This window comes from Vidua macroura, chromosome 7, assembly GCF_024509145.1.
Source record: "Vidua macroura isolate BioBank_ID:100142 chromosome 7, ASM2450914v1, whole genome shotgun sequence".
Lineage (NCBI taxonomy): Eukaryota > Metazoa > Chordata > Aves > Passeriformes > Viduidae > Vidua > Vidua macroura.
In genome coordinates, this window is record NC_071577.1 from 14,567,985 (window position 1) to 14,590,380 (window position 22,396).

The 22,396-nt window shown below is 39.3% G+C and overlaps 1 protein-coding gene across 5 annotated transcripts in view; it reads right to left on the minus strand.

The window, feature by feature from the left end:
- Nucleotides 1-370: 370 nt before the first annotated feature.
- CCNYL1 (cyclin Y like 1) overlaps nucleotides 371-22,396 on the minus strand; it is a 43,976-nt gene continuing 21,950 nt past the window's right edge. For all 5 annotated transcript variants that reach the window (XM_053981890.1, XM_053981889.1, XM_053981888.1 and 2 more), the window contains 9 exons: nucleotides 21,579-21,653; nucleotides 19,316-19,350; nucleotides 17,544-17,644; nucleotides 16,034-16,069; nucleotides 15,202-15,253; nucleotides 11,729-11,848; nucleotides 9,553-9,719; nucleotides 4,937-5,099; nucleotides 371-2,128 (listed from right to left, as the gene is read on the minus strand). In XM_053981890.1, the coding sequence (XP_053837865.1) occupies nucleotides 2,012-2,128; nucleotides 4,937-5,099; nucleotides 9,553-9,719; nucleotides 11,729-11,848; nucleotides 15,202-15,253; nucleotides 16,034-16,069; nucleotides 17,544-17,644; nucleotides 19,316-19,350; nucleotides 21,579-21,653 (866 nt within the window). In that variant the 3' untranslated portion in view covers nucleotides 371-2,011. The remainder of the gene's footprint in view (nucleotides 2,129-4,936; nucleotides 5,100-9,552; nucleotides 9,720-11,728; nucleotides 11,849-15,201; nucleotides 15,254-16,033; nucleotides 16,070-17,543; nucleotides 17,645-19,315; nucleotides 19,351-21,578; nucleotides 21,654-22,396) is intronic.

Consider the following 22,396-nt stretch of genomic DNA (forward strand, 5'->3'; position numbering starts at 1 on the left):
GTGCTCCTCAAGGGAGGACTTAAAAACCATCAAATTGCCTCCAGAGAGAATAGCCCTACTTAAAGCCCATTGAAGTGCAAGGAAACTGTCAGTGAGTGGTTTATTTGAGCAGCCCAAGTCAAGTTCTAAATCCAAAGACCATGTGGGAAGATCTGGGCAGCCATGCAGGGATGCACCCTGCCCAGGAGTCTGCTGCCTGCTCCCAGACATTGCCAGCCCATGGGCACTAAATGAAGGGGATAGGCTGAATGGTGACAGGGAATGGAGAGGCCTTAACACACAGCCCTGGGGTTTCTTTTTTTTTTTTCTCCTTTTCCCTTTTTTTGAAGGGCAGTGGAATCTAACAGCTGTACAGAACACACCCTTCACCTTTATCTTTAATTAAAATAGAGTTTATTAGCTTTTCTTTTAATACAAACATGAGAAAGGAAAACCACCTGAAGATGTAGTGTTATTTTCAGTATTGAATTGTGATCAATACCTGAAGTGCCAAGTCCCTTGGGTTTGGGAGCCAGGGGCTGGCACATTTGCATACTGCAAAAGGCTGTATGCAGCATTTGAACAGCTGAGTGCAGCCACACTGATGATGGCACTCACACAGCCCCACTCCCAAAGGCAGATGGACTTGTTGTTCACTGTAAGTTTCTGGGCCTTGCCTGTAAGAGGAAGTGCACAAAACCCGTCTCATTCGGAGGGAGATCTGCTCCTAGGACACTGCCCAGAACCTATCTGGATCCAAGAAGGGAAGATACTACAAAGACTTGTAACAGGAAGAGTCTATAATAATACTTATCCTGTTTAGAGTTCAGTTTCAGAGCTTGAAAGTAAGCTCTGTTCTAAAGTCTCAGAAAGAGCAAACCTCAAGCCTCTAGAGCAGTTGCACAAGATAAAATTCACTTTGGGAGAAAAAAAAAAAGGTTTATAGAAAGCTTTTTGATAATTCTCAGTTGAACACAATATTTTTCCATCTACCTTGATAGGTAGTCCAGGATTCTCAAACTCATTATTGTCTCATTATGAATGTAACTTCCTCCCAGGAATCTGAAACCCAAGGAGAGCCAGATGGATGCACAATATCAGCTTTAGGAACTCACTGTATATAGCACAAGAGATCTGCAGTAGAACTCAGAGAAGCAGTGCTGCACACACGCCATTCACCACTGGATTGCTACACTGTTTGGGATGGTGATGGTGTTTCCAGACCAACTTTTTCATTCAATGCCTCAGAAAAATACACAGATTACATCTCTTCCAGAGCACTATAAGTATTAGAAAATGAGAGAAGCACCATAATTCACAAGAAATGCAGCATGGACCCTATACATTTTAACAATACATAAAACCATATCTCTGCCCCCAGTCAAAACATTCAAAGTCTTTTGACAATCTTTACTGGAGTGAAGTTGTGGGTGCAGAGATGGAATTCCTTCCTGCTGGGCAGCTTCTTGGTATGAACACATCACCAATAATAGCAGCTTTTAGTAGCCAAACCAGGGAAAAGCCATCAACACGTACGTGTCTATGCTATTGTTTTCAGCTCCAGAGTGGCTTTATACTTTAGGAGTCCCATGTGTTGTTTTTGTTAACACTGCATTGACCTGAAATACAAATGCAGTGAAGACTCTGGATGACAGGGGAGAGGAGGGAAGAACATTGTAACTATAGTCATGTGGTTAGTGTTTAAATTCTAAAATTTAAAACTACTTATTATTAAAAACCTCAAGAGTTCACAGCTATAGGCCTACATAGTAAGCAAACATCTGTGGGGGAGACAAGGAGAGAAGTTTGTTTTTGCACCTCTGGATACATTAAAAGGAGGAGAGAGTTGATTTGACAAAGGTCTTGTCTTTTGCACCAAGTATGTTCCTCAACCTCTGGGCTCCCTTGGCTGATTGACTCTCTCACTTCCCCTTGCTGGAAGACACCATCACCGCTGGCTTGCGTGCGTGGAGTGGTGGATTCCTCCGGTTCCTGTGGATGCTGGTTCCTGGTGCTGCACCCTGCTCTCTCCTCAGGAGAGGATGGCATTAGAACGGCGGATACCTACTAAGTTATCAGCACTGAAAGATCGTCTCATAGCAGCTTTTGACAAGTCTTTGTATTTGTCTTCACACAGCCGGGAGATTGCCTGGACACCACAGACAGACACAAAATGAAAAGTCCACATTAGGAAAGTTTGAATGTTCCAAGGGAGGTTTTACAAGTGCAATACTAACATCACAGGTGCTCTGCAGCAGTGACACTTCTGGCTTTTATCCAGAATGACAATAAATAAGGACTACTCTGCAGGGAAAATAGTAATGGGGTCTGTCCCCAGATAAACATGAACCCCAGCCATCAGAAAGGCAGACCTGAAGAAGGTGAGTGGTTTCCACATACAAGTATCTTCTTTATTTTACCAGTCTCACTATCTAATGAAAAACTTGGTTCCATTTCAGACTTAAGTTTGTGGAAGTTATGTTGGAAATCACCCCTAGTAGCTGGGTCTGGTGCATGCAGCAGCACAAAAATGTTATTTTAACAGTGCAGTAATGCACACAGGCATTTCTCTGAGAGAAAAGGTTCAAACTGAAAAGGTTTCTGTGCTCCCTTGGGCATCTTACCCTTGGCCACTCAGGATGAGCAAGCCAAGGAAATGAATTTCTACTAGGGTGTCTGTTTTGCCTTTACCTTCTCTACATCCTCACTCCCAACATATTCTTTATTCTTTCTTAACAGGATCACCCCTGTGATCTGAGATGGGAGGGCAGCCATGGTACTTTATTATAGCAATTAAATATTAGCACATGTAGACAATCTAGTGTTGAACTGCTTTTCCATCCATTTATTGGCTTGTCTCTGCCCTGCTTATTTAGCTATTCTAGTAACAAGCTGAATTATTTAAATCCTAATAACACAATTGTCAAAAAAAATACTGTCTCTCCTCCCTGCAAGGCCTATTTCTGATTGGAGCCTTCAGGCATTATCAATGCAAATTAATAAGGATACATGTAATAAAAAAGTCAAACTGAATTTCAGCCCTGAACATTTACTTCTATTAATAATTTACCACCTATCACCAGATGAACTTTCAGAGTCCTGTGATCAGCTACAAGCCTACACCTTCCCTTTAAGGCAGCACCCATTCAGCACAGCCCAGTGTTCTGCAAGTTCAAAAGGTGAAAAGCACTCTGAGCATGAATAAAGTTCTAAGTGTATTTTAAAATAATTATTTACATTTATTTCTGCCGACCTTCTGGAGGCATGCATTTGGCTCAAGAGTGGCATTCTTTGAGACACTGGCGGCATGAGCTCCTGGTGCAAGACCAGACAGACTCTCCATCCTGCTTTAATGCTAGCACATCAATCACACAGCAACCTGTGTTGACATATTTAGCCCCAGTTGCCCATATGGTGTAAATCAGTTTTCAGTTTCTGGAATTCACTAGTTCACTGCTTTATACAGGCTCCTATCAGCTGCTTATGTGCTTGTAACCGAAAGGTAGAATTAAAAATTTTAGCAAATAGTCTAAATATTTATTACATTTTAGAATTAGCCTCCAAAATGTTCAATATAAATGCATTAGTAAGTGCATGATAGCAAATTACATACCGGTCTGGAAATTACTCTGGTTTTAAATACCAAGCCCCCAAATACTAAGAAAGAAGAAACAAAACAGGCTCACAATCTGTAAATCATCCACTTATGCCCTGGCACTGAGCAGTTCAGTAAACAATTTCCTGTGGACTATGAACTGTCCTACAACCACATTTACAATTAGTGACAGTGTTAGCTTAAAGTGCAAGTAACAAGGGTGAGACAAAGCAGAAGAGCTGCACTGCTTAACTTTAAATAGAGGAATTCATAGGCATATCATACTTATCATTCCAAAGGACCAGGAGGGATCCCACTTACTCCTGAAGTTCAGGCACTTATGGGACAAAATAAAATCCCTAGCCCTTGGCAGAATATTGGGGGTGGACAATGGAACAATATAAGCCAAGAATCCGCAGCACACCCCTCTCTGAAAGGGACTGTGGTATCAGTGTGTACAGGGCCTGTGGTAATGCTTTTGTTGAAAGGTCAACAAAACAACATGCAGAGTCATCAATTAAACCTGGACAGATGAAAGGTTGCATTGATCCAACAAGAAATTTCCCTGGGAACCCAGGTAATTTGTACATTTTCAAAATGTCTTACATATCTCCAGCAACTGACTCTGCAGAAGTTAAAGCTTTTTAAAATGAGCCTTCGTGCCAAGAAGGCTGCGGGGCCTCCCCACAAGGGCAGCCTTTCCACGGAGCAGAAAGGGACAGTAATCTGCATTTACACTCCTCTGGGCATTCTGAAGGATTCCCAAGAAGGGGCTAGTCCAAAAGTTTATCTTAAAGCAACATTGCTCTGGAAAGGTGGGAAGCCACAATTTATTTCTGCAGCTGCCCCCAGACATGGGGGCATGGTTTAATTGTTTATTAAACCATGAGAGCAGTAAGAGTGCTCCCTCTAAATCTGAAAGCAGCTGTGCAGTGGGATACAGTGGGAAACCTTCATCTGGTAGTATTTAGAAGGGTCTGAATGTGACTGTCTCTAGGTGCTTGGCATACAGACTGTGACCAGGGAAGGACAGACAATCCATTACATATGACACTAATCCTTTCAATCTTAAGTAGCCTAGCTGAACTACAGTTCCCAAAATAACATCAATTTTATTTTGCTATCTGCTAGACTTTTGTAATCTCTTCCAAAACCTTTCCTTTCCTCAGAGTTCTATCTTAGCCTATGCATGGTTTTAGAAGTGCTAACTGTATTTATAAAGGGGTTAAATTACCCTGTAATACACTAATCTGAAAGCTTTTTAGTTTTTCTAACTGCCACTTAACATGATTAGCAACAGATGCTCTTACTACTCATACAAGACAGAGGAGTCCCCTGCTCAGCCACTCTCAGACCATTTACCTCCAGCTTCTGTGCTCTCTCTTTACTGAGAGGCTCCAGCAGAAAGCTCAGGTTATTGTCATCTGCTAGGGAGCGAAGATCAAAGTAGTATTTGGCGTAAACACTGGCAGGAACATTGATATTAAACTGCAGCAGCTCCAAGAAGTGTCTTTCCATCTCGTTCCTAGGAGGCGTAAGGGACAAGAGACAAAGGAAAAAAAGATTGTTTTAGCTGGCTGAAAACACTGAAGAGACCTCAAGCTTGTTTTAAACCCAGCAACTTTGAAACAGGTCACTGAGAGCTCTGCATTATTAGTTTCGAGAGACAGGTCATTCCCTGGTGCTCAAAACAAGGTGCAGCTTTTGAGTCCTGGCACCTCCGGCTTGGCTCGGAAGGCAGTGCCCTGTCGTGCACTCGCTGGGCTGAGCGGGGAGGTTCATTCTTCGGAGTTCCATTAGTGCAGCTGTACAATTCATGCGCCATTCTCACTCTCATACGGCCCCACACTATAGTGATCAGATGAAAGGAATGATGTATGCTGTTTATTAGCTCTGAAGAACTTGCAGACATTTTCAGCAGGCTGATAACAGGAAGGGGGTTTATTGAAGCAGAGGCGGACTAACAAAAGGAGTAGGCAGATCACCACGGCAACAAATGGATCTATGAAGAGCTGCTGCTATTATCTCACAGAAAAAAGCCTCTTGAAGCAACATGGATTCATCTTCAATAAATAAATAAAAAAATAAATAAGCAGCATTAGGTGGGAGAAGGAATTTTCTCCTCAATAGCATTAGGCAGGATAACAAAGTACTATGTCAAAGGGCACTGTCCAGTTTTTACTCTCATAGTCTGTTTTCACTGGGCAAAATACTTGGAAGAAAGTGTGGCGAGTGCCATGACATGAAAAAAAATTGCTTCAGCTACTGTAATGTAGTCAGCTAAAGCAGAGATGTTCTACAGAGGAAAAACAGTATTTTACAAATTAACCTAAAAAGAAACTGGTGGTACACAAGCCCAGCAATTCAGTTTAACAACTCAACAACAGCCCTTACAGGTAGCAAATCTGTCCCGACAAAATTTAGCAGCTGTATAGGCCAACTGTGAATACACCACAAGATGAGTTGCACCAAGTCAGTGTCAAGGTTGTTACTGCTTTTTTGGGAGCTTTTAAAATGGATGCTTTACCTATCAGTGCGGGGGCAAAGAAATCAAGGAATCATCTGTGTTGTCCTGTATTGGGTGGTGGGTCTCAATATGAATAGCAGCTTTGTGTTTCTTTCTAGCATAGCAGACTCAAGTATCATTGAACCTAGTGCCAAAATTAATTTCCTGTTCATATGGTCATAAGCCTATAGAAATGTAAATCAGATAATGTTTTGATGATCAGCTGATCAGAGCTTGATTTACCCTGTGAGTAAATGCTCTTCACTGCCCCTTTTGTACTCACTAGGCTAATACATTTTAATTCTGTATAAATACAATTCTTCATTGGATTAACAGGTCTATTAACAGTGGTTTAAAACCTGGGAAAGGATAATGCCCATGTTTTTTCTGTGCCTTATTTACAAATATATGTAGCCTAAAGAACAAACAGCATGTGTCCCCTTACAAACAATCATGGCGAGATTAGCAGCTGTACTGTTAATTTTTCAGCAATTATGGATTCAGTCTCATCAAAGCTAGCAAGTTCTGACAAAGGATGACTTCCAAATGTCAGCTGAATTTCCTTTGATTTTTTTCCCCCATTAGAAATAAGTTAAACAAAACAAAAAACTATCTCCTGAAACCCAAAAGAAAAACGTCTTTTATTAAAAACCCTCACCTTTGCCTTGGGAAAATAGAAAAGGGCTTGTGATAGAAAAATTAAGATAAACACTTCAGCTATGTTGAGTAGGATAAGGCAAAGGCAAATGACCACATGTGGCAGTTGCCAGGCCTGGATCTCGTATCCCTGCAGAAGCTGAGAGCCCCAGCTCCTGCCCCAACAAAGCTGTTGGGGGTACTGCCAGCACAACTCCGAGCACTGGGGGGACAGTTTGGTGGGGAGGAGGTGCACCTGTGCTGCCTTCACAAGGGGTGCCTGGCTTATAAGCACACACACACACAGATTTGCAAACTGGGTGAAGTAAATCAGACAGATAACCTTCTGCCAGTTCCAGAGTGGTGCAGCCCCTGTGCTTGGCTTGCAGTGGTTCAACAAGAGCATCTCACAGGTTAGTGAGATCATTCTAGATAGAGAGAGCCACGAGGAGAGTTCAGAGGAGCTCACAAACAAAACTTGCCACCAGTTCCTGTAGACAGGCTGTTCCTGCACAGGAATGGCCCACCCAGGGAGCGACACCTGGTAGAATCCTGCCAAGCAGTCTTCTGCTGCAGAGCTGCTGGGATTTTGGGTGGATTTTTTGGCAGCATCACCAGCCATCTCCAACATTAGAATGCAACTGTGACTGAAATCCTTTGCCAATTATTTTCTCTCACTAACTCTTGTATTTGGAATACTCATTATCAAATGACTGGTTTAAAAAATACTGCAACTACTAAAACTGACAATAACTATGTACCAACCATGAATTTAAAGTAGGCTTGTAAACTTAAAACAACTTTGCCAAGTATTTGAAACACTTTTCCAAGATGCCTATAATGGTGATGTTATCCAGCCAAGGAGTGGTGAAGTCTGTCCAGCTGCAGAGCCTGAGATGAACACCCTGTGCCACTGTCAGGAAGGGGGTAGTACAATGTCTGCCCATACCTAAATTCAAAGGTCTAAATAATCTCAAATGAGATGGTATTACAAAAATCCCATCCTCAAATTGGAGGGGGAAGAAAGCACCTAAATTCCATATATTTTCCTTAGCACCATCACTGTTTAGAAAATGCAAGTACTGACAATTTCAAGAGACCCAGCACTGGCAATAGAGCATGAATATCCTACTTGTTCAGATATTTTCTGTGCTGTCAATTTGATTTGCCCCAAATAGGGCTAGAAGAAGAGACATCAAAAAGGGCAAGATGTACACTCCAGCACTTCTGGCTTTGCTGACCCCACTTCAGCCATCTCAGAGGTATTTGCATCAATGCTTAAAGTATGTTCCTCAGATAGATGAGTACTTGGGGCCAGGCAAAGTGGAGATGTACATTCTATAAAATCACTAATTATGCTTTCCTGAAAGTAGGGCTGGCAATGTCCTGTATTTTGAGACAAAGAACTCCCAAGTAAGGGGTATGTATAAAACAAGTAACAGTGGTTGCTGTTTGAGATGTGAAATAATTTGAATAATAAAAATTGTTTTGGTGCAGAAAACTCCCTCATTTTTAGAAATACACTCCCCCACTTAAAAGGAAGAAAACTAGATATTTGTCCTCCAAAAAAGTCCCAAATGAATAATTACTTACTGTATTTGAAACATTAGTTTGGGCTGAATCCAGGGAAGAGAGCTTGGGGCAAGAACACTGCCCCATGACACAGGCAGCCTCCCAGCTGTGTGCAGAGCTCTGCCAGCTCAGTCTGCTCCTGTGCTATAACTGGCTGTCACTGCACAGGCCTGGACACATGCTCAGGGCACAGCACTGTGATTAAACTCAAACACACACAAAGCATGTCATGAAAGCAAGGCCAGAAAGCCTGGTGTTTTAAGCTGGACTTGTATCATTTCTACCTGTGATAATAAGAGAAACAGGAGAACAAGCTAGCAAATAGAATTAAAACAAAACCGTTGATGTTCCAAAGCTCTGAGATAGAACTTTGTGAGAAGGAATTTAACAGAAAACCTAATGGGCCAACTACAGTCCATGTAAACACACCTCCAGCCCAAAGTATGAGCCTGGAGCCATGAGGATTAATATCTTCCCATACTGCAGAATTTGGCTTAAAGCTGAGTGCAGCAAGAAAATATAGCAGATTCAAAATTTCTGAAAAACTGAAATGGACATCTAAGATAAAAATACATCTAAGGAACAGCCTTCTCTTACAAGAAGTAATAAGACTGAGGACTCCATTTTCAGCACTGTAAGCACATCTAAGAACCTACCCAGAGAGGATAAGCTGTAGCAGTGGCTGTGTGTAACACAGGCAACCATAACTACCCACACAAACAACACAAACAACCCACCAGCAGCAGCACCAGAGTTCAGACCTTGAGATGTTTAGGCCTTAACTGGATACACAAGCACACATGCAAGTCCCAAGTTATGGTTTACCTTGCAATTCTTCAAATTGCAAAACAGAAAAGGCAGGGGACAAATTTAGTTCACTCTTTTTTTCCCTTCTAAAAAAGCCTCTTGATAAGACTATAAATTGGGCAGTTTAGTTCCATGGCTCATCACTGAGATAAAGAAGGTAAAGAAAACTAACTTCGAAGTCACTCATGCAAGTCATTAAAATTATTAATAGATATTTATCTCAAAGTAGGGTAATTATCCAAAGTTTCTTGAGGTAAAAAAAGAGAATGAGGCCAGACACTAAATATACACCTTTTATATATATATATATATATATATATAATAGCAACAGAAACAGATTTTTTTTCAGCTTGATCACGTGCTATTTAAAAATCCATAAGCAAACAAAAAAAAAAAACCCACACAAAAAAAACCCAAAACCCCCACCATTGTAGACTACCCAAACCTTGCAACTTACATGTCTTCAACAGTAATGTCCTTCAGTATTTGGCAATAATCCACATTCCACACAGCTTGATCGTCCCAGACTTTAGAAGCCAGCAGAATAGCTCCTAGGACTATCCTCTTCCAGTTACTGGGGCATATGTCAATCTCTGCATAGGTTAAAAGCCTTTCCAAATAAACCTATACAAAGAAGAAAGAAAAAAAAAAACCCAAACAACAAAACCCCACAATTGTATGTGTGTAATTAAGACCTGGAGCAGAGCTGAGCAGCAAACATGCCAGTCCAACAGGACTATTTATTACTATTAAGTGTGTCAACATAAGTATCAGTGATTACTACTTACACTTAAGAATCCAAATTTTCAGGAGTTACAGGTTCCATTTTTTTATTTTCCCCCAAAATCTGGACCACCAGGGTACACAATAGCTAGTGAGGTGAGCACTGCTCCTTCAGGGAGACACTGCTACAGCTCTGTCACCCAGTCACACATCACTGGCAGGTTCTCATTAGGGCCTGTCTGGATAGCAGATCACTCAACATCACATTAGCCTTTCATCCTGGTTAAGGTTCAGCACTTGTAGCTTAACAGGAAGTGCTAAAACCTGCATTTGGTCTCTAGTGATGGGACAAAGATGTGTTAATCACTGTCTTTCCACAATGAAAGGCCTTTAGTGCTATTTCTGTCTTACCCTGTAGAACAGACTTCAATCCCTTCATCTCCATCACCAACTGCTTAGGCAGTGAGACATGCCCAAGTCCAAAGATGTGCCTTGGTCTTTTCCTCCCATGAGATCTCAAACCAGCTCTAGGATGTTGAATCTCTCTCTTCCTTGAAAGTTCTCTACTATTCACAATCCTATAATGATCCATGTACTAAGAAAATTCAAATTTGAATATAAATTGTTTTTAATTTTCTATTCCCCCATCTAAATCCGAGTTTCTAATGTAGCTTCAGATAAATTAGTGGATAAGGGAAGCTCCACCTATTAAGGTCTAAGGGAAGGATTAATCTTTGTCACTGAGTTCTCTCCATGCTTTCTTCCCATTCTTGGCTTGTAGCCTTCAAAAAGCCTAAAGGTGTTCCTATAATAACAGGGCCATCTAGTGGTAAAATTCACTTTAAAAACTAACTCCATTTTTTGTAAACACTTCACATAGTTTGCCCAAGGTTAGCTGTCATCTTGTTATGTCAAAATTGCTTTCCTGTCTTTGAAAAAGCAAAAACCTCCAAGTACTTTCAGAGTTTATATAGCTCGTAAATATTCAGCCTTTTTAATTACTCATTTCCTTATTAAAGAGAGTCCTTCAAGCTACCTTTGCTTAATTGCTATACTGTCTTTTGGTGACAGTTCTGTTCTCCTTTCACACTGTTTTTCAGAAAGAAGCCACAATGAAGACTGAAGTTTAGTGTGCAACAAAGTGCAGTTTGAGAGACAGTCTAAAGTAGCAATTATATATGTTGTGGTATTTAAATTTCCTTTCATATACATATATGCACACACACACAAATTATATATATATAAAAATTTTAAAAATCATTATCATTGATAAATTTTTAAATCCATCATGCTTTCTGAAATCAAACAATTAATTGTAATGAGATTATTATCTTAATATTGTTCTTAAATTCTAAGTACCTCCATGTCACCTGGGGAAAGAAGTTATAGCCTCTTTGGCTTAATTTAAAAAAAAGTTTGGTAGAAAGATGGCAATGACTGAAGGACATAATAATGAGAAAGATCCTCTCCTAGAGTTCCTACAGGATTGACTCTTTATCCCTTGAGGCAGTTGTTGTTAATATGAACTCAAAACTAACACCTTCCCCTCCACACAGCTAAAAAAAAAAAATGTCTTTGTGTATGATCTACTCACACCCCACTGTTTACAGCACCCCACTGTTCTGCTCTTCTCAAGCTCCTTCAGCGAGTTATGTATTATGAGACAAACAGGTTTTTGCTGGGCAAGTAACTAAGCATTACATATTTATATACAGAAAGGGGAATTGCCCTTTTATTTAATCACTTCTGTGACTACTTAGCAATCTGTAATGACCTCACTTGTACTGTGCCATCATTAGCAGGGTTGCATGAGATACTCTTTTAACTATTTAAATGCCAGTTCAGCCCGGATCCCTTAACGAGGAGAGGGGAGAGGCCTCCAAAGGCTGGAGCTGCAGCACTACTCTTACCAGTGTCACTATTGCACATTCCGCTGTCAGCTGTGCCGCGCTGAAGAGCGTCCGAACAAACCGGTAGATGTGCTTGTGGTCAGGGTCATGCTTGTAGTAGTCGTCTGGGACTTCTTCCCGCTGAAAGAAAGGTCTTGGAATTACTGAAAAGCTGTCTACTTAACACTGAGTCTAAAGAACAGGTTGTTTCTTCTCACCGAGGTGTATACACCCATTTCCCGTCTCAGAGGCAGAACAGAATTATACCCTGAAAGAAGCAGCCTTGCAATATTGCAGACATTCCAAACAAAAGACAGTAGCTTTAGCTGGTATCTCTCTTCTGAACACTTGTTTTATCTGTAGGGCCAACAGGAAAGAGCATGAACTACCATCATCACTGCTAGGTGCTAACTATTGTCCATGGAACATTCTTCAGACTGAAAGAGATGTAAAAAAAAAATGCTTCTCCCATCAAGAAAATCACAGGTATATACACACCAGGGAAACAATGGCTCTTCAAAAGGCAAAATTAACAGACTTCATAAGATTCCTCTTCCAGCTCAGGAAGCACTGAAGAACACATGGCAATAATTCTGTGACGGGTAGAACTAAGAGGTAATTTACACTGTCTTCATAGGACCCATTCTTGAGAGATTCCAGAGTGACAACAAAGCTAATGAATGACTAGATTTAACTCTGACACAGTGCTAAGCTGTTTCTAAACACAGGGGAGAAGAAAAGCTCAGAAATAAACAGTCTATAAAAGCAATCCTAAACTAAGTGTTTGAGATAGTCTGATATTTAGCACTTTTTCTGGAGGGATGAAACTTCAAGAGCTCCAACTCTGCACACTGGTTCTGCAAGACTGATACTGAATAGATCTCTGTCTACAGTTCAAGTTAGACCTACAGTATGGTCAGGACAGCAGCTGAGAACAGCATACCTGCTTGACACTAAGCTAGTGGCCGTAAGGTAAACAAAGCAGTGTTTTCCTGTGGTTTTGTAGTTTAAAATAGCCAGGGAGCATTGTCAAGTGAAATGCAGAGGTAAGTTAACTTAGTACTGCCCACAGAGCCTTCTAATACACCACTAACCAACAGAGGTTATCTCTGCAAGGGGAACATGCAACATTAGGAAGAGCATGAGCAGGAACACTGCTCATTCCTGCGCTACACATGGTACAAAAGCACATCTGGAAGTACATTTTTGCTGACTGGATGTCCTGAGGTAACCCAAAATGGTATTGTATTCCTCATCTATCTGTGCCCAAAAACTGTCACTGTCTCTTTAGGACCCTGCTGCAGGAAGCTGGGGGTGGCTGGGTGCTATCCCAGGTGCTTTTAAACTTGGCTCTGGAAGGCAGCTGGGCCCTGCTGCTGTGTGGCCTTGGCTTTGACAGCTGCTTGGTCTTGCCTTGAGCACAGGATTTGCCCATTCTGGGTTCTCTTTTTGGTGGTTTTTTTTCCTGGTCTCAGAGAGACTGCAGTTAGTGGCTTTCTCATCTTGGGAAGGGTATTTCTGGCATTTTGAGTCTCTCCTTGTTCCCACAGGGTGTGAGATTCAGCAGTTTGGTATTTAGCCGTTATTTACTGTTAGATTTTGCCTGTTGCTGTTTTGTTTGTTAGTAGATTGTTATTGTTTCCCTTATATCTACTTGTGTTCATTCCTTATTGGTGGAAAGGGACTAGTTGAACCTATACAGGGAGGCAACTTATTCCAGAGTGTTTTCCTTTTAAATTGTCTTAAACCAAGATACTGGAAGTGAGAAAGGAAGCACCAAGACTGGTATTTGTGACTAAATCCATGATACCGGTAACTGGGTCCCACTAGGGTCAACAGAGCTGGGTTTGGACTCCTTGTGACTGCATCTTTAGAAGACAAGGTGTTCAGAGATTTCTTCCTGCTAATTAACCTTTCTGAAGGAACAGTAGGTACCCAGGCAAAACACCATTGCTATAGAAACTAACAAGCCATGTGTGCCTTTCCCTCAGGAGTGTGACAATCAGCTCTGACTCTGTCTGTATGCTGCAGTAAGATAGAAGAGACCTTTAAGTGTTCTCCAGAGGACACAATGATTTTCTTCTCATTAAACAGGAGGGAGGCTATATAAAAGGATCAAAGGATGTCAGCTTGTTAAATAAAAAAATTGTCTGATGGAGTTCATCTTACATAAATAATTTTGAATGTGAAACAATAGGTTCAGGCATTTAAAATTGTGGAAGAGGTTTTACAGCAACTTCTCTGAGCTAGAGAGAAGTTTGATAAGAGGATCCATGTTTACCCCTGAAAGAACTTCCTACCAAGGTCGTTGACACAGAAACCAAGAAAGAGAGAAGGATAAATAAGAGAAACCTGCAACTCTCTATTCCAATAAGCACTGTGTTTGTCTCTTCTGACCAATGAGTAAAGGGTAAATTTAGGAGCTTTTTAAGAATGTATAAAAAGCATACATGCTAGAATAAAAAAGGATTTGAAGCCATCTGAAAATGGAGTGTTGCTTTGTATTGTGACTGTCTCAACCACGACATAAAATAGTTTTGGTCCGCCCTTTTTGCTCTGAAGTGCTACAATCCATACAAGAAATCTTGAATGCAGCTCTTGTCCTGAAGTTCTTTTTGTTTTTTTTTTTAATTGAATAAAGAGTTGTATTTATTTATATTGCACTGTACAACTCCTAGCACAGTTGGTCATATTTAAGGCTGAAACTTTAACAAACTTAAAATATTAACTTGTTTATTAAAACCTCTTTATTAACAAGCGAGATCCATGAAATAGGCCATACTGCATTCACTCAGGTAAGTCCCAGAGCAAATTCAAGTTTTAAAGCTGCTGTATCTTTCCTAAATTAATTTCACATGAAAAAGTAAGTGGCTCTGTAGGACAGGCATTAAGATAGGGGTGCTCAAACTGGATGTGAAAAGCATATGCTCCACTCTTGAGCTTCCTTGTACCATGAGGTTTTGTATCTTTAAGAGTGTCTAAAAAGGTGTACCAGGACCAGTCACATTAAAATCACATCCTGAATACTCTGTTGCCTTTCCTGTTTTTTAAAGGCCAAACTCACTGTTGCCTACTTTGTGTGGTGCTTCATGTATTATATTCTCCTGTCTGCTGTCATTTGAAAGGTTAGGCACATACCTACTAACCATGTCTTCCTAAAGAAATAGAAAACACTTCTAATAGAGCAGTTATTAAAGAGGGGGAGAAAAGAGATGGGCAAGAAACTTCAGACATGCAATACAAAAGAATTTGGCACATGATTGTTTCTATATATAGTCAAAGCCTAAAAATCAAACCTAGTTTGTAACATTTAGACTGGGCTCTATCCATGATCTAGCTGATCTCAAAAGACACTGTTTGCACTTTGTATTATATATAAAGACACAATTTAAGATCAATTTGATTGTGGCCTGGTGCTAATACATTTTTATGACTTATACCATATAAATTAAAATGTTACTGATATACACTCAGAGGACCAAAAAATTACTTACTGTGAGAGGGTGAGATTTTTCATCAAAAATATCCAATGATCTGTCAGAATCTCTACAAAACAAAAGTCTCTGGTTTAGCAATAAGACTTAATTGGTAATGCTATACTCTACTAAAAATCATTGTTCATTAAAAAGGATCAAGGGACATATTTTATAGTTCAGCTTTTCCTAGAATATGGTATGGAGCTACTTTTTATTTTTGTAAAACATTTAATGATGAGCCCTTACAATTAAATATTTAAGATGCTAAACAATGAATAGCTTTCCATGTTCTTGTGTTATGCTTACTAAAGTTCTCCCCAAAATGTGAAACTCATTAATAGCATTACTTCAAAAAGTCAGCAGTAATTCAGAAGCAAATGCTAGAACTAGTTGTAATGGCAAGAGTGATTTGTACATGGCAGATTTCCTTCATCCATCAAAACTAATCCGTACCTCTGTACTGAGGAAAAGCTGAACAAAGTCTGAAGGCTGATTTGTGGTGAGTTAAGTGTGTTCTCCTCCCTCCCTGTTTCGGACTCTTATGTGTCATTGGACGGGTGCTTTACTGACCCTTCCGTAGCTGCTCAAGAGGGGGTACAAAGAGAAAACAGATACAGCATACAGGGCCAGAGTTTTCACCTCCTTTAAGTTTCACCAGCTGTCACTGAAGTGACCAAGACTGTATTTGACTCTATGATCCTGAGAGTTTTTTCCTAGTCTTAGTGATTCTGTTTTCTGATCTTTCTGATTTTATAAAAATCTTTATAATCTTTTTAAAAATCTTTCTGATTTTATATCCCTGGTTCCAAAAGAAAGTAATTATATTTCAGCAAAGGAAGAGTTCACTCACCTGTTCTTTATATGGTAGAATATTGCTAATGTTACACTAAAAAAAAAAAAGACAAAAAGATTTAACAAAGCATTTTCCATGCACACTATTCTACTGCAAAAGCTGTCATTCAGTGGAATGTTACAAATCCATTTTGCATTGATGTCCTCTCCCATCCCCAATTATTACACATCTCATTTCTGATGTTTTAACTGTCTGGACAGAAATTGGCCAAATAAAATCTGCCTGCCAAATTACTTTTACATTCATTGTGAAAGATATTTGATATCAGATATTTGCGCAACAAAGTAAGTGTTAAGTGACATTTTCAACATATACCTTAATTTCCTGATTAGATGATATTTAGTGAAAATGTAGACTATTCCCAACTAAAATAGAAGTTCTCCTTGGTGTTACATATACCATTGCAGAGATTCTGCAGATGTTTTGACCCTGTCTAGTTGTCTAATTTAGGAACTGTCTAAAAAAGAGAGTAATAAAGATGGTATTATACCAGCATAATCCAAGAAGTGGACAAGAACAGATTTCAGTCTCTGCTAAGAGAGGCAATAGGTTTCATATATTAACCTCATCTCCTGTGGCTAAATTTCAGATTCTTTACTCATGGTGGTAACAGGAACACTTCCATCACAGGACCTTGTCATGAAAAGTTCTCATCTGCTGTCAAGTGTACAACACTTCAAAATGGCACAAGCATATTTTTTTAAGTATTTGTTTTGTTTTTCTCTAGAAAAGAAGTGACATGCTGCATACCTTTGTCTGAAACAAAAATTTAAAGTAACAAATCAACTTAGACATTTCCAAACTCTACTACACTATTAAATCAGTAAAGCCTTCCAGGCCTCAATCTACTCAGCTTTCCTTTCCCCTCAGGCATGATAAAACTCTCTTCTCAATTCTCAGCTGGTATCATCTAAGTGCCAATAATTGACTTTCTGGTACCCAGAAAAATAGCTCCAGCAGCCATTTACATTGGAGAACATAATTATCACCTTGCTAAAATAACAAGTACGTGAAGAAAAGGTAGAAAAGCTAGAACTAAACCCTAAGTCAGCAACATGCTGGTTTTCAACAACTAGAGGGCAGACTAATATCACTCGAAAGTACTAAACACAGTCCTGCAACTTTTCCTGCAACTCCAGACAAAATCCATTTCAAGTTTTCCCAGGTCAGGAATTTCTTGATTTGGCTTTCAGTGTGACCTAAACTCCCCATCTCAACACATACTTTCAAAGCCACAGTGCTGACACACTTCTGCACTGCCCCAAGTGCAGGATGAGAACGACTTTGAAACAGGACTGTCCATGAGCTCTGTGACTGAAACAAGAGCTCCCTCCAGCAGTCAATTAGCCAGACCTCTACACCCCTTCCATCACCAACCTGCAGATGCAGTGCTGTGCTTCTCCCATTTCAAGGGTGCAGTTGGCTTTGGAACAAACAAGACCCCCAGCAAATCCCAAATAACCCTTACAATGCCACTCAAGTCCTTGTTGATGGCAAGGGTCCTTACCACTTTATTGTGCTTCTAAGGTTAGGCTGACTGACGGTGCTGTCATCTATAAATATTGTTGAGCATGAACTGTATTTTTTCGTAAGCTGCCCAGGAGAAACCTTGGGGGAAAAAAAAAAGAAAAAAAAAAAGAAAAGAACTGAAGTACATTCAAGAAGAGGGATTCTGGAAGCTTTTGTTTAGCACACTGAATACTGGCTTTACACCTCAAGTGGTTGCTGCTACAATGTAAGCTACCCTGCAGCCATCTAGTTCCTTTGTGTAAGATAAATTTATAAACCATCCCATGTAATACACAACATGGTTTTAGATCATTTACAGCTAAAGGCTAAAGGTGGGCTAAAGCAGCAAGTCCTGATTTTCTCAGTTCTCTCCCATTCCATTCCTGTCAGTTTGTGTCCCAGTCTTCCCTCTCTGTGATGTACTCTATTAGATTTCCCTGTGACTCCATCATCACCTTCTCCCTTCTTTGACACCCTATACCTTTACAATTTCTGGTTATCCAGTTTAACATTTGGGGGTTTGTCATGTTACAGTTTCAAAAAAAAGAAACCTTTTCCTGACATAGCTCCCTTCACACATGTCCTGTTCAGCATCTGGAATGTGGAAACAGAGTACTGCTATTACCCTTACTTTTACTATTACTATTTAGAGCCAGCAGTATGTTCCATCATCCATCCTAATCTTGTCCATTCTGTACTGTAAGAAGTCTTCCAATATAACCCTACCCAGGCTTCCCTGAGCATTTTCAGAGAATGCTTTGCACTAGAGATAGGACATCATAATTGAGGGAGGAATTTTAATCAAACAATTCAAAATTCATTCATTTTCACCAGAATTTTTTAAAATGCCTTGTGTAAACCTTGAAAGTCTTAAATATGAAAATGTTGACACCCTTCAAAACTCAACAGCTGCCTGGGAATATCTCTCATTCCAGCTGAAGTTTGCCAGCAAAAACACTCCAATCACACTTCACCTCAGTACTGGCAGACCAAAGCTGGAATTGTAACCAAAAAAAAAAAAAAAAAAAAAAGAGAGAGAAAAAAAGGGAAAAGAATCACCCTTACTCTTTGCACAATCATGCAAAATAAGAGACTTGAAATACCATTATCTTACCAGAACCTTATCAGTAGACACTTTTGATATTTTTAAGTTTCATGTTACTAACTTCCTTTCTTACCTTTACTAGTCAATAATTTTTTATCCACTTATTAATGACATTGCATCTTTTTTGTTTTGGCTGGTTTTTTTTGTAAGTGAAATGTCCAAACCAACTAATATTCGTGGACGAAGTTCAGAGCATATTTTCAGATTTTAAAACTAATGGAGTATCACTTGTTTATCATACTGATGATATTTGTTCATTGTTCTCTTTTCACACCGGATACACTTCTTAAAATAAGTCCTGTAGCAATACTCAATCAGCAAGTCCTTCGAGACTTGTCATCTTGGCTGAGAAATTAATGCAGTTTTATTTCTGTTTTAAAAAATGCAGATAGGTTGGCTTGTATTTTCTTTCTTACTGTTTTGAAATACTTAAAACTGACAACAAAAAAATTAATCTTTATTCTTTTGACATCAGCCATTCTATGCTTTGTGATATTGTGCCTGTTTATTGCTTAGAGACAGGCAAAGATAATTCAGTTTTACCTTTCTAAGGAGGATTTGGAACATGTGTAAGACTATATACCTAGAACAACGACCATTTTTTCCTTGAATTTGTCTTTGGCCCAATATCCTAATATTATTTACACAGAATCTGGTTTACTTACATGATTTATATGGTTACTCTTCCTCTTCTCTCGCACTAGAAAGAAGGAAAAAGAATGTGAACTGAAAGGTTTCCCAATTTACATTCAATAAAGTATTCTATTAACCTAGTTTTCTAAAGTATGGGAGTATTAAAAGTTTCAATTTTTACTTTAGGTGTCTGGAAAAGTAGTTTGAGGAAAAAATACCCTGTTTTATCAAGCTAGTAAGCTACATACTCCTTCTGTCTACCCACATGTACATTTAGGAACAACTACTTCCCATCACACTAAGGGGAAAAGGTCTCAGCTTTGAAAAGATGCTGTGTATCATGAAAAACAGCATGATTTCAGATAGCTCAAACAGACAATGTCCAATATCCAACAGCAAACAGAAGCAAAAGCAGCACACCCTGAGCCTGCCAAAGGCACACAAGGAGGAAGTAAGGTGCCCAGCATTATTTAGGTGTTCTCTCTCCTCCTATTGCAGAAAGTAAAAGGGTATTTCATATACAGGAGATGCTGGCACAAGCTGTGCTCCTATTTATCATATAACTGAAACCATGTCATTTGATCATTTTAAACTGTGTTAGTCTTTCAAAAGAGACTGCAAGGTTAAACTTCCAGCTGTGACAGCAGCAATACAACAGCATGTTCGGGAGTGCTGAGAGCTGCACACAGTACACAAATGTGACCAGCATGCACAGGCACCTTTCCAAAGTTCTAACCTCAGATCATTACCACTCTTTAGCAGGACACATTCTTTTACATATTTAGAAAAACTGACAACTGGAAAAGAGTATCTACATTTTTTTAGTCTTTCTTCATAAATCAAAACTCATAATCCTGATAACATCTCACTGAGAGAGAACTTATGGATATTAATTTTACTAATTCTATGGAAGGTCAACTAAAGAAGAACGAGGAAAATTAGAAAATAAATTATTCTGCCCGACTTTTCCATAAAAATGAATTAATTTAATACAGACTTCAGATAATAGTTTAATAGTTACTACCTCACCTAGAGGAGCCTTTTTCTACATGAACGCAAGTCTACACAATTCAATACATTTCATTTGAAGAAATCCAAATGATGTTTAAAAGCAATACTACCCCCAACAAGGCTGTTCCCCTAGTTTGAGCATTTTCTGCAGCAAGGCTGGAAGGCTGCACAGTGACAGCGTTCATGAACTCTCAGTGTGTGAGCTGCACCTTCAGCACTGCTCATCTCAGAAGTGTCTGAAATGAGCAGGTCACACCCGCTGGCTGTTTGAAGACTGACCTTAGAGGCCCAAAAAAAAAGAGGTCTTTACATTTCCTTGGTATCATCTCTTCTGGAGAACCAGCTAGTGCTTGTTCCCACTGCTCACAGATTATCTGAGCACTGCAAAGTTGATACAACTGACAATTCTACCACTTGCCACGAGACTGAATAGCAGGACAGCAACTGACAGACCTGTCAAAATAATTCTTTTCTGTGGCAAAGCTGTGCCAAGTTAAAAGACACACTGCAGCTTTCCATCAACACATCCAAGCTCAAGTGCATCAATTTCTTAGCAAAACAGTGCTTCAAACAAGAACTAACTATAAAAGAATCAGAAGCATTTAAAAATATTATCTTAAACTTTTTTTTAGTTGCAACTTCAAAATGTCCTATTATCAGAATTTGACAACAGAATTTTTGTATGTGCAATATAGAAATGCCTTCACTTTCTAACAGCCTTTTGGAATGCACAAGCTATAGCAACTGTTTCAAAACTGAGTTATTATGTAAACACAGGATCTGCAAAGAAATTGAGAATCCCAATACATCTATATAATTAAAATTGGGATTAGAGAATATTTATCCTCTGAAACTATTCAAACACTTTCAAACAACATATTCAAAAGCAACTGGTATAGATTAATGGCTTAGGCTTATTATTTATTACAGAAAACTAAGGGTTTTTTCAACTACAATTTCTTTACTTTAAAACAATTTTTGAAACAGTCCTTGGTCATTAAAAAACCCACCATTGCTTGAAACTTGAATTACACTCATGAAGAGAGCCTAGCTCCTTCAGACTACTAGGATCTGCACTCTGAAATCTGATACTTCAGCTTTTAAAGATCAAGTGATTTTAAGTGTTAAGTAAAATGGTCTACAAACACGTTTCTGTGTAAATACATAAATTACTAATCCCTATGCTTTGAAAGAACTGAAGCACTGTTCTTGAGCGGTTACTTTTGGTTACTTTTCCAATTTTTTCCTGCTTTTTTGTTAAATTGGAAAAAAACCTTAGCTTACCATCTGTTTGTGACTTGCTCAGGAAAATTGTGCTTGCTCTGGGATGATCAGATGGATTAGATTCCAAGGCTAAATCTGAAATTAGAAGGACAAAAAAAAGGAGATATCTTTAATAAAAGATGATAACTGCAACAATTCCCACTCAGCCTCAAATTGCTCAAGCATAGTGATGGAAACAACATCAAACCCGTGTGGAATGGGCTGTCTCTCTGAAACAGAACTGTACTTTTGCCAAGATGAATAAAAATTTTACATTTTTCCCTCTGAGGGAAAAAAAATGGTCAGGGAGATGTCAAAAACCCCATTTATCTTCAAAAGTCAATCTGTGCCCCTGCATGGTAGGATAGCTGGGTGTGGGGCATGTGGTCAGTAATGAGCAGAAAGTTAGAACTTTATCAAGAGAATAATAAAAAACCCCCCATACCAAAATAACAAAAAAATATCACTGCTGATAATTTTTCGTATCTTTCCCTCTGTGGTCTTTCCCTCTATGCTTTATGTACCAAATACAGCAGGAAACAATCTCTGTGGTCTTACAAAAGAACCTAATAAGTAACATTTACAGAAATATCAAAACATGGAGCTTACCTATTCATTTCTTTTAGAATTTCAAATAAGACCATGTAAAGCTAAAATAGAGTTATTGAAGAACCAAATGACTGCTTTAATCCTTTGCCACAACAGAGCAGTGATGGCATTAGAAGAGGATATATTACTCCCTTAGATTAAGATGAAAGTGATCACAAATGTTTGTTGATGAAATTGTGACCATCAAGATGAAATTCGGAGCTGCTTTAGCTTTGACAGAAGAAACAGCT